The sequence below is a fragment of the Halichoerus grypus genome, chromosome 10 (assembly GCF_964656455.1).
Source record: "Halichoerus grypus chromosome 10, mHalGry1.hap1.1, whole genome shotgun sequence".
NCBI classification, from domain to species: Eukaryota; Metazoa; Chordata; class Mammalia; order Carnivora; family Phocidae; genus Halichoerus; species Halichoerus grypus.
The window spans coordinates 29,393,062-29,405,626 of record NC_135721.1 but is presented as its reverse complement, the minus strand read 5'-3'; the positions used below and the strand labels follow the sequence as shown (position 1 = coordinate 29,405,626).

Below are 12,565 nucleotides of genomic sequence, written 5' to 3'. Positions count from 1 at the left end.
CATGCGCTCTCCTTTCGTTTCCTGCCGGCAGGAGTGAGGGAGGCGGGGCATCCGGGTCGTTTGGCGGATGCTTCTGGCTCCGGAACTCAGCTGTGCGGCCCCTGCCAGACTAGGAGGTGAGGCCACCCTCGTCTGCTGCCAGAGCATGCACGGTGACACGCATACACACCCTTGTCCCCTCGTACGTTTTCAGAGGGCTGGAGAGGAAAATCGAGTTTGTAATGAACATTTTCCTTTCTCAGTCTCCGGGCTCGGTTCCGGGCCACCGTCACCTGTCGTTGACAGTCCGAGTGGCCTTGGCGAGGCCTGCGGCGGCCTCTTGCACATCCCCTAGGCCGGGCAGTGAGCTACGGTGGTCCTCCGAGTAGCCGGGTTAACCCAGACCTGCAGCGCGCACGGCATCTGCGGGCTGCATTTCCCCCAGCGCCCGGGGTTGCCACTGAAGCTTCTGCCACGGGGATGTGGCTCCCTCACCCCATCCCCGTAGGAAGGCTTTTGGAGACTTCCAGTGTGACATCTTTATGCTGGGTGTTTTGACGTCCTCCTGGGCCAGGGGAGGGTAAAAGTGCTGTGCACCGAGCAGTGGGCGAGGAAAGAGGAGGATGGATTATCAGACCCAGCCGGTGTTTGATCTGGGTGCTTAAGTTTTAGCATTTACGGAATGAGTTAATGACATGTGTTTTGCTACGCATTTTTCTTCTGGAATAATGCCTTATTTGCCACGTATATCCCAACGAAGGCCTTGAACCCACGACTCCAAGTTCAAGAATCGCAGGTTCTACTGATTGAGCCAGCCAGGTGCCCTGCTATTTGCAAAATTTATTTTAATTTTCCTTTTACCCCTTTTTTCATTTTTCCTCACCAAGCATGACTTTGATTTATGTTCATTTTTGTTTTACGCTGGTCCTTTAGAATTAGGTTCTTGGGTTTTACCTCAAAGAAATTAACGTAAGTTTCCCCCAAATGAAATGAGAAGTAAAGCCATACTTTAAACTTCTTGGTGGTTACGTTCATTAAGCTTGACTTTTAACATTAAAAAAATCCTTACAAGTATTTTTTAATTTGTTAAGGTGTGACTTTTAAACTTCAGTAATGGAGCTAGCCCACAGTTTATTGCTAAATGAAGAAGCTTTGGCTCAAATCACTGAAGCAAAGAGACCAGTTTTTATCTTTGAATGGTTGAGATTTCTTGATAAAGTCTTGGTTGCTGCCAACAAGGTATGGTATTTTTTTTTCCAGCTGGGTTTACATAATGAAGAGTATTATATGCTTATGATTTGTAAAAAAACAAGCATTATGTTTTGGAAAGGTTGTGGGTCACTTATGGAATGAGAATGTTATGCTGGAATAGGAATTTTAGTCTGTCCTTTTTCTGTTTTGTCACAGAACCTGAGTCTCCTTTGAACCTAGTTCTTTGCCTACTTCATGTCTCTATGTGAACAGTTGAATGTGCCTGGAGAAAAATATGATTATATGACTGCCGACATTTTAAATTCATTTATCTCCAACTTCAAGTGGTCCCTCAGTGCTGTCTAGCAATCCCAATATCTTTACTTATCTCCCTGAGGAGTTATAACAGGGTTTTTTTTTGCTGTTTTCTTCTTCCTACGTAGTCTATTTTATCCTAGTTGCTTTTCCTTATGTATATGTTTTATTTTCTCTTTAAAATTAGGTATTTTCCTCAAATATCTGATGATGTTTGGCATCTGTTCAAATTTAAGAATGAGTAGTAAGTTCTCTGGACAGGATGAAGTTCATTAACTGTGCTTCGTGTAGGCTAGTCCTGTTGTTTGAGGAGCCCCTGACGTTGGTATCATAGGTTTCTCTTAGCTACTCATTCCCTGGAAGAGACGTTTCTACTCTAGTGTCCTAGGGTGTATCACCAGCTGCCTAGATTCTAGGAACTGGGGGAGAAGGCTAGGGACTTCAACATCCAGTATGTAAACTTTCATTTAACCCCCCTGTCTTCAGCGCAGTTTTCCCAGCCCACAGCTGTTCTTGAGTTCCCTAAGTCCAGAATGGAGGAGAGAGGTATGAGAATCTTACAGCTTCTAGACTCTCAACTAGTTCCTCTAGCTCTAGGCACAGCTTCACTCCTTCCGCCAAAAGCACCTAGAGCTTCAAACAACAACAAGAAAACAAACATGAGCTTTACGGGATTCTGTGTTGTAATTTGAGTCTCTTCTTAGCTTTCCCTATTGGGGATACCTGGCTTCTATATTTTCTGTTGATTGTTTTCCTGTTTTCTTTGCTCTTGTAGATTTGTGTTTTTTGTTTTTTGTGGCGTTTTTTTGGTTGCCCTTTAGTATAGTTTTAGTAGTAATTTTGGAGAGACAAAGTTAATGAATGGATTCATTTACAGTCCTTAGCTCAAAGTTTCTATTTTCTCTTAACACCTTCTAAGTGAGTATTTTTTGTCTCCATTCCACTGACACGGCTCTTGTCTAGTCATCAGTGATCTCAGATTCTTCCAACCAGTGGTCAGTGTTCTGTCTTAGTTGGCCATCAGCAGCTTTTGATATAATTGATCCTCTACCTTTTAGACACTTAACTATGTTTTTTATTTTGTTGTGAAATTGAAAAATACAAGACTATATACAAGTATTTATTCCCTCAATGATATCATAATCTCATGATTTTTACAATAATGACTCCCACATACCCAACTACCTTTTTCTCTCTTAAACAGGATCTCAAAATTAACATATTCAAAGCCAAATTCTTGATTTACCCATCCCAAACCTGTCCTTTCCCTAGTGCTCATCTTCTCAGGAAATGACCATTTCTTCCTTCTGGTTGCTCAGGTCGTAAACCTTAGAGTCATTCTTGACTTCTTTCTTTCTCAAACTTCACATCATATTCATCAGCAAGTCCTCTTGGTTCTATCCACCAGATATGTCCAGAATTCAATTATTTGTCATCATTGCCATTGTTCCCACCCTCATCTCTCATCTGGATTATTACAATAATTTCCTGAGTGCTCACCATGCTTCCAACCATGTACCTTGTAGAGTATTCTTTGCTCAGTATTCAGAATGTGCCTTTTAAAATGTTCTGATTGCGTTCCTCTTGTGCTTCAAATTCCTGCTTAGAATGACATAGAAAATTCTTAGAGTGGTGTGTAAGGTGCTATACAATCTGGTCCCTTCTACGCTTCTGACTTCATCTTACACTACTTCCTCTTTGACTCTGCTCCAGCCAAACTGGCCATCTTGCTGTCCTCAACTAAGCAAGCTTCCACCTCAAGGCCTTTGCCGTTGTTCCCTTTGCTTAGAATGTTTTTCTCTCAGATGCCTGCATAGCTCACACCTTCACTTCTTTTCAGAGAGGCCTTTTCTTACTAATCTGTACAAAACAGTAAGAGTTCACACTATTCATTTGTTTACTTGGTGAACTCTGTCTTTCCCCACTAGAATATAAACTCCTAAGGGCAGAAACTTTGTCTATTGTGTTCACTCTTTCATCCCAGTGCCTAGAATAGTGCATGGCATATAATAAGTGCACAGTCAGCATTTCTTGAATGAATGAATGAACTCTTGGCATTGATAATGAGCATATCTGAATTTTTCTGTTTATGCTGTCTGCGGCTCTTAAGGTTTCTTTCAGTTTCATTCAGTGACCTATAACTGATGAACTACTGACTTCGCTTTTATAGGGCAGCCTTGCTAGGTTCTAAGACATAAGTTGTCCCTACGCCCAATATTTTATATCCTTTGACTATTGGTTTCTTAGCAAGTTAGTGTGGAAACTTTTTGGATCTAGAGTAGTCACTTTTATTGGTAGCTAACTTTTTGGCATTGGAGGGGGAATGAAGGATAATATTTAATCTAGGAAAGAATGGTTCATTTCTTACCAAACTTTTCCTTATCTTGAAAATTTTCATTTATGGTTTTATGCCTAATGTAATCTAGATTTTAACTGTTGAGTATTTTTAATTTTGATTAAAAGGTAACCAAGTCACATATAAGAAAAAACTGATAATGTTCTTTATTTTTTTTTTATAACAGACTGATGTAAAGGAAAAACAGAAAAAACTTGTTGAACAATTAACTGGATTAATAAGTAGTTCACCTGGACCACCTACACGAAAACTGTTAGCTAAAAATCTTGCAGCTCTTTATAGCATTGGGGATACTTTCACGGTTTTTCAAACACTTGATAAATGTAATGACATTATCAGAAATAAAGATGACACTGCAGCCTACTTACCAACAAAACTGTAAGTACTCACTTTGACATTTTGTTTTTTTTAGAGTAACTTATCTTAATAAGGGACTACTGATCATAAAGACCGCCAGGTCATTGGAACCTGCAACATGCTGCTTGACAATGAAAGCTCTAAGTAGGTGTGGGGAAGGGGTTCTTTTTCAGTCTGTGTTTCATCGCCACTGGGATGAAAAAACAAACGACAGAGAATTGGTATGGTGTCAGCAATTTGCACAGAAGTCTTTTGGTAAATTTGGATGGAGAGAATATTCTTGGCTGGGATAGAGAAAAGTAAAGAATGTCTAGGTGATGGGATTGAGGCAGGACTGGGCAAACTAGCCCACAGGCCAAATCCAGCCTGCTGCCTATTTTGTAAAGTTTAATTGGAATACAGACATGCCCGTTCATTTAGGTGGTAGCTGCTATCATGCTGTAGTGGCAGAACTGAGTAGCTGAGACAGAGACCATTTTGCCTGCAAGTTTGTTGACCTTTGGTTTGGGTCAAGGACAGACATTTTCAGAGCAAGTCTTAAGGCTAATGGCTATGGGGTGCATCCTATGAAAGGGTCAAATAAGAAAACCACAACAGTTATAGTACAGTGAAGAGTGTTGTCAAGGGGGAAATAACTCACCTGTGGCATAAGGGGAGAGCAGTGTCAAGGAAGGCTTCTCAAGGAAGGATCGGCCAAAGATCAACAACAGGGAAGGACACGTGGAGGTTAGTCAAATAAGTGGTTAAGATGGGAAGATGGATGTGATAGGCCAGGGATTGGCAAACTTTATGAAAAAGAGCCAGGGAGTAACTCTTTTTGGCTTTGTGGACTATCCATCTCTGTCACAACTACTCACCTCTGCCACAGACGGTGTGTAAATAAAATAGCAGTGTTCCAATGAAATTTTATTTATAAAAACCGGTGGTAGGCTGGATGATGGGCCAGATTCAACCTGCAAGCTGTAGTTTGCCAACCTATTTTCTAGGCTAAGGAAACTTCTCATTGGAAACAAAAGTAGGTTCTTTATACTTTATTTACAGTGCTTTTCAGAAAGATGCAAAATAGAGGAGGGAACAAGTCCTGAGGGGGAAGACGAGAAGTTCAATTCTGGGTGCGCTGATTTGCAGTACAGGAGGGAACATCCAAGGGACAGTGTGTAGTAGGTAGTTTGAAGTCATGGTCCGAATTTCAGAGCTCTGAGTTGAGATTGTAGTTTTGGCAAGTAGAGTGGAGATTAGGAACCCTTTGGTATAGTTAAAGTTACCTAGGAAGAGTTCTGTTTGGGAACAGAGGATGGCCAAGGATACGTCTCTAGAACGCCATGCAAGGGGCCTGGGCCAGTGTAATAGCTTACAGAGGAAACGGGGAGATTATTCTGAACCCGGACACTGAGTTTTAGGTCTGTTTTCAACTGCATAGGTAAGTTATGATTAGATTTTGTGTTGTTTGGGGTAAGTGTAGATCTCAAAAGTTTTAGAAGAGATTAGAGAGCGCTAGTGCTTTCCAATTTATTTTGGAATTTGAAGCTGTGTTAATACTTTGATAGTTTAGCTCTCCACCACTTAGCAAATCCACACATCACTTTCTAGTTCTGCTTAAGTAGAATTTATCATATATTCCTTATTATTCATATGTATTTCCAGTGGATTCATGGGTTTTGTTTAGGAATTCCCTAAATATTCTGGCATGTGACCTCAGTCCTTTTTAGTTTTGTTATCAACCTGGAGAGTATTGAGAAAAGCATAGGATTTAGAGTCAACCAGGTGAAGGTTGATTCCCTGATTCTACTATTTAATACATATGTGATAGTGACACGAGTGTATTTAATGTCTGCCTCAGAGTAACTTGCTCAGGATACATAGCTATTATTAGGTGGCAGATTCTAGGATTTAGTCATGGATCTGCCAGACTTCAAAGATTATACTCTTCACTCCTCTTCTGTACTCCTGCCTCTAAACTAAACTCACAGCTACTCACTTATTTACTATTCATACAACTGATGATGGAGTGGTTTCCTTTGTCCTGAAGAGATGGGCTTTTGTTACATTTCTTCTTCTGTGTAGCCAAATGTTCCATGAAAGCCATTTAGATTAAATTTTACAAGTAATTGTTTACTATTATTTGTATATTAAAAGGCAGGAACTGTGAGCAATAAAAAAATGTGTAAGATTCCCTGTTTCCGGATTTTACATTTCCATTGGCAGGATAAGATACACACATTTATTTATATTTATTTTTAAAGTAGGCTCTATGCCCAACGTGGGGCTTGAACTCACGACCCTGAGGAGATAAGAGTCACATGCTCTACTGACTGAGCCAGCCAAGCCCCCTAGGATATACACATTTAAATGGTCAAGTCAGAACACAATAAATAACATAATTTTTATCAAAATGAGTGGTTAACATTAAATGTTATATATAATGAGAGAAGAGAAGGAATCATTGTAGATTGACATAATATGGGAAGTCTTCATAAAAGGAAAACTTGGATTTCTTTCCAAAGGAGGGGTGTGATTTATTATGTGAATATATATTTATTCTCCTATATTCCTAACAAGAATACAATTTGATCAACCATAGTATTTGTTGTGATTATAAAGAATAGATAAGCAAGATGTTTTTGAAAGTTGAGAATTAAGGATTTGTAGCGAGAAGTGTCCTACACAAATACAAATTGACTTCTGAAAATGAGAAAGGTATCATGAAATTGTATTATTAACCTGAACAATGACCAGTGAAAACATCACTTCTTATAGGGCTGCAGTGGCTTGTGTTGGAGCATTTTATGAAAAAATGGGGAGAATGTTAGGAAGTGCATTTCCAGAGACAGTGAATAATCTTTTGAAATCTCTGAAAAGTGCAGAGGTAAGTTTTACAACAAATATTATTTAAATGTTTTGCTTGTGGCAAGAGTTAGATGTCAGTAAAAATATATGTTTGCCTTTTTTCTGTCACTGTGATACTCATACTGCTTAGCAAGAAGGTAATGTAAGATTATTACTTGCAAAAAAATACTCTTGTCCCTTCTTTAATGTGTATTACCTTATGTTTCAGTGGGAAGGGAAAGAATGCTTTTCCTTGGCAAAAAATAGGGTCACCTATTATTTTTTATTTAGCCCTATGGATATTTTTGCACTGCCATTTTATTTTTGTGCCATAGCAAATGTATTAGTCTCCTAGGGTTGCCTTGGGTAATAAATGACCGCAGTGACTTAAAACAACAGAAGTTTGTTGTCTCACAATTCTGGAAGCAAAAACCCAAAATCGGTGTTGGCAGGGCCATGCTTCTGAAGACCCTTGGGAAGAATCCTTCCCTGCTTTCTTCCATTCTAGTACTTGCTAGCAATCCTTGGCATTCCTTTGTGTTCCTTGATTTGTAGATGCACTTCTAATTTCTGCCTCTGTTGTTACATGGTGTTATTCCTGTGCATCTGTGTTCTGCATCCAAATTCTTCTCATCTTATAAGGATACCAGTGACTGGATTAGGGCGCACCTGAATTGAGTATGACCTTGTCTTTCTTTAATTTCTTATTTCCAAATAAAGTCATGTTCACAGGTAATGGGGCTTAAGACTTGAGAGGAAAAATAATTCTATTTTGTCATGTCAATTTGGTGTTACTTCTGAAAGTTCCTTATCAACTTGGTGTTCACTAAAACTAGACCAAGCCCTGGACTCTCACAGTCTAATTCCTTCGTCTTGGAAGGCTGAAGATTCCCTCTTCTGGGAACTATTTTTATTTTCATGTTCTCATTAACTTGAACTTCATGTTGTGGAAACATTAGAATATGTTTTCTTGTGGTAACCTGATTCCTCAGCAAGATATTATTTAATTGAAGTTAATACTTATTCTTACCTTTCAGGTACTGTCTAGGATACTTAATTTTATTTTATTTTTCATTACTTACTGTTTACAGTATGAAGGTAAGACTATGAGGCCATGAAGCCCAGAAAACTTTTGTATTTTGTTATGTTCTTGTTTAAACATGGAACTTGTTTTACAACATAGTTTTTAGTTTTGATTTATGTTCACGTCTAGTCTCAAGGGCGAAGTGAAATCTTAATGAGCCTACAGAAAGTTCTGAATGGACTGGGAGGTGCAGCGGCTTCCTCTCATCGTGATATTTACAAGAATGCCAGGTCCCTCTTGACTGACAGGTCGATGGCTGTTCGATGTGCAGTTGCCAAGGTTAGTACTTGCTGATTTATAATGCTATTCCTTTCCCTGCTTCCTCTTAAACAGTGACTTTTTCTTTTAAAGTTTTAAAATGTGATAGCGTACTTTTTGTTCTCATAGATTAGTTTCAATTTGTAGAATTATATACAAATGGAATCATGGGGTATGTGCTCTCTTTCTTTGGTCTGGCTTCTTTTACTCAGCATAATTATCTTGAGCTTCATCTATATTGTTACCTGTGTCACCAGTTCATTTCTTTTCATTGCTGAGTAGTATGTCATTGTGTGGATGTACCACAATTAGTTTATTCCTTCACCTGTTAAGGACATTTGAGTTGCTTCCAGTTTAGGGTATTAGAAAAAAAGCTATAAACATCTGTGTACAAGTTTTTGTGTGGACATATGCATTATTCTACCTGGATAAGTACCTAGGAGTGGAATAACTAGATTGTATGATAGATTAATGTTTAACTTTTTAAAAAAATTGCCAAACTATTTTCCAAAGTACTCGTACCATTTTACATTTCCACCAGCAATGTATGAGATTTCTAATTCCTCCACATCCTCATTTGGTATTGTCAGTCATTTTGGCCATTCTAATAGATATGTACCCATATCTCATTGTGGCTTTAGTTTATATTTCCCTAAGGACTAAAGATGAGCATATTTCACGTACTTTTATTGCCATCCATATCTCCTTTGATGGAGAATCTATTCAAGTCTTTTGCCTGTTGTTTTATTGAGTAGTTTTCTTATTATTGAGTTTTGATAGTACTATATAGAGTTTTTATATATTTTTTTATCAGATAGACGGTTTGCAAATACTTTTTCTCAGCTGTGGCCTGTCTTTTCATTCTCTAAATAGTGCCTTTCTAAGGGAAAGAAGGGAAGTTTTGAATTTTGTCAAAGTCCAATTTACCAGTTTTTTTTTCAATTTACCAATTTTTATATCTGTGCTGCTCGTATTGTATCTAAGAAAACTTTTCCTGACTGAAGGTTTCTCTTATGTTTCCTTCTAGAAGTTTCATAGTTTTATACTGAGATATATGATCCATTTTGAGTTAATTTTTAAATATGGTACAAGATATGAATCACAGTTCTTTTTGTTTTTGCATGTGTATATTCACTTGTTCCAGTACCACATTGAAAACGCTATTTTTTCTTCACTTAAATTGCCTTCGCACCTTTGTTGAAAGTTGGTTGTCCATATGTGTATGGGTCTATTTTGGACTCTATTTAATGTTCCACTAATCTATCTTGATGTCCATAACACTGTCCTAATTACTGTACCTTCATAATAAGTCTTGAAACCAGGTAGTGTTAACTTTCCAACTTTGTTCTTTTTCAAAATAGTATTCTAGGCTCTTTGCATTTCCATACAAATTTTAGAATTAACTTATCAATTTCTAGAAAAATACCATGCTGGGATGCTGACTCATACTGGTATTTTACAATGACTCTATGGATCAATTTGGGAAAAGTTGACATCTTAACAATATTAAATCTTCTAACTTATTTAGGTCTTCTTTGTTTTCTCTTAGCAACATTTTGTGGTTTCCAGTTATAGGTCTTGGACATCTTTTGTCAGATTTATCCCTAAGTATTTCATATTTTCAATGCTATTTTAAATGGTATTGATTTTTAAAATTTTAATTTCTAATTGTTCATTGATAACACAGAAATACACTTGATTTTTGTATATTGTTCTTGTATCTGCCAAAGTTGTTAAATGACTTAAAAATTCTATCATCTCTTTTAATAGATTCTTTCAGATATTCTACATAGACAATCATGTTGTCTAAGAATAAAGACAGTTTTACTTCTTTTCCAATAAGGATACCTTTTGCTCTGGAGAAATCCTTCAATACAGTGTTGAATTAAAAACATGAGAGCAGGGGCACCTGGGTGGCTCAGTCGGTTAAGCGTCTGCCTTTGGCTCAGGTCATGATCACAGAGTCCTGGGATCAGGTTCCGTGTTGGGATCCTTGCTCAGCAGGAAGTCTGCTTCTCCTGCTCCCTCTGCCCCTCCCCCTCTCATGCTTGCATGCGCACGCGCTCTCTCACTCTTTCTCAAATAAATAAAAAATCTTTTTTTTTTTTTTTTAATTTTATTATGTTATGTTAGTCACCATACAATACATCACTAGTTTTTGATGTGGTGATCCACGATCCATTGTTTTCATATAACACCCAGTGCTCCATGCAGTACGTGCCCTCCTTAATACCCATCACTGGGCTAACCAATCCCCCCTCCCCCCTCCCCTCTAAAACCCTGTTTGTTTCTCAGGTCCATAGTCTCTCATGGTTCATCTCTCCCTCCAATTCCCCCCGCCCCATTTTCCCCTTCCTTCTCCTAATGTCCTCCATGCTATTCCTTATGTTCCACAAATAAGTGAAACCATATGATAATTGACTTTCTCTGCTTGACTTATTTCACTTAGCATAATCTCCTCCAGTCCCATCCATGTTGATGTAAAAGTTGGGTATTCATCCTTTCTGATGGCTGAGTAATATTCCATTGTATATATGGACCACATCTTCTTTATCCATTCATCTGTGGAAGGGCATCTCGGCTCTTTCCACAGTTTGGCTATTGTGGACATTTCTGCTATGAACATTGGGGTGCATATGGCCCTTCTTTTCACTACATCTGTGTCTTTGGGGTAAATACCCAGAAGTGCAATTGCTGGGTCATAAGGTAGCTCTATTTTTAAATTTTTGAGGCACCTCCACACTGTTTTCCAAAGTGGCTGTACCACCTTGCATTCCCGCCAACAGTGTAAGAGGGTTCCCCTTTCTCCACAACCTCTCCAACACTTGTTGTTTCTTTCCCTGTCCATTTTTGCCATTCTAACTGGTGTAAGGTGGTATCTCAATGTGGTTTTGATTTGAATTTCCCTGATGGCTAATGATGATGAACATTTTTTCATGTGTCTGTTAGCCATTTCTGTGTCTTCTTCAGAGAAGTGTCTTTTCATATCTTCTGCCCACTTTTTGACTTGATTATTTGTTTTTTGGGTGTTGAGTTTGAGAAGTTCTTTATAGATCTTGGATACCAGCCCTTTATCTGTAGTGTCATTTGCAAATATCTTCTCCCATTCTGTGGGTTGCCTCTTTGTTTTGTTGAGTGTTTCCTTTGCTGTGCAGAAGCTTTTTATCTTGATGAAGTCCCAAAAGTTCATTTTTGCTTTTGTTTCACTAGCTTTTGGAGATGTATCTTGAAAGAAGTTGCTGTGGGCAATGTCCAAGAAGTTACTGCCTATGTTCTCCTCTAGGATTTGGATGGATTCCTGTCTCACATTGAGGTCTTTCGTCCACTTTGAGTTTATCTTTGTGAATGGTGTTAGAGAATGGTTGAGTTTCAGTCTTCTGCATGTGGCTGTCCCAATTTTCCCAGCACCATTTGTTGAAGAGACTGTCTTTTTTCCATTGCATGTTTTTTCCTGCTTTGTCAAAGATTATTTGACCATAGAGTTGAGGGTCCATATCTGGGTTCTCTATTCTGTTCCATTGGTCTATATGTCTGTTTTTGTGCCAGTACCATGCTGTCTTGGTGATCACAGCTTTGTAATATAGCTTGAAATTGGGCAACATGATGCCCCCAGCTTTGTTTTTCTTTTTCAGCGTTTCCTTGGCGATTCGGGGTCTTTTCTGATTCCATACAAATTTTAGGATTGTTTGTTCCAGCACTTTGAAAAATGTCATTGGAATTTTGATCGGGATGGCGTTGAAGGTATCGATTGCTCTGGGTAGCATAGACATTTTAACAATGTTTATTCTTCCGATCCATGAGCATGGAATATTTTTCCATCTTTTTGTGTCTTCTTCAATTTCTTTCATGAGTGTTCTGTAGTTCCTAGAGTATAGATCCTTTACCTCTTTGGGTAGGTTTATTCCGAGGTATCTTACGGTTTTTGGTGCTATTGTAAAAAAAAAATCTTAAAAAAAAAAAAACATGAGAACAAACATCCTTGTCTTATTCCAGATCCTTATGGAGAAAACATTCAGTTTTTTGCCATTTAGTGTTGGTTTTTCTTGATGACTTTTAGCAAGTTGAGGAAGTGCCCTTATATTCCTAGCTTGCTAAGAGGTTTTATCAGGAATGGATGTTGGATTTTGTCAAGTGCCTTTTGTTTTATATTTGATTTCTTGTGTTGTTTTTGTTGTTGCTGTTTTCTAGGTAAACTTCTT

The 12,565-nt window shown here is 38.3% G+C and overlaps 1 protein-coding gene across 1 annotated transcript in view; it reads left to right on the top strand.

Moving 5' to 3' along the window:
* The first annotated feature begins 27 nt into the window (after positions 1 to 27).
* Positions 28 to 12,565, top strand: part of HEATR5B (HEAT repeat containing 5B) — a 110,502-nt gene continuing 97,964 nt past the window's right edge. The window contains exons 1-5 of the mRNA XM_036070397.2: positions 28 to 116; positions 1,071 to 1,218; positions 4,008 to 4,219; positions 6,956 to 7,064; positions 8,238 to 8,387. Of these exons, the coding sequence (XP_035926290.1) occupies positions 1,093 to 1,218; positions 4,008 to 4,219; positions 6,956 to 7,064; positions 8,238 to 8,387 (597 nt within the window). The 5' untranslated portion in view covers positions 28 to 116; positions 1,071 to 1,092. The remainder of the gene's footprint in view (positions 117 to 1,070; positions 1,219 to 4,007; positions 4,220 to 6,955; positions 7,065 to 8,237; positions 8,388 to 12,565) is intronic.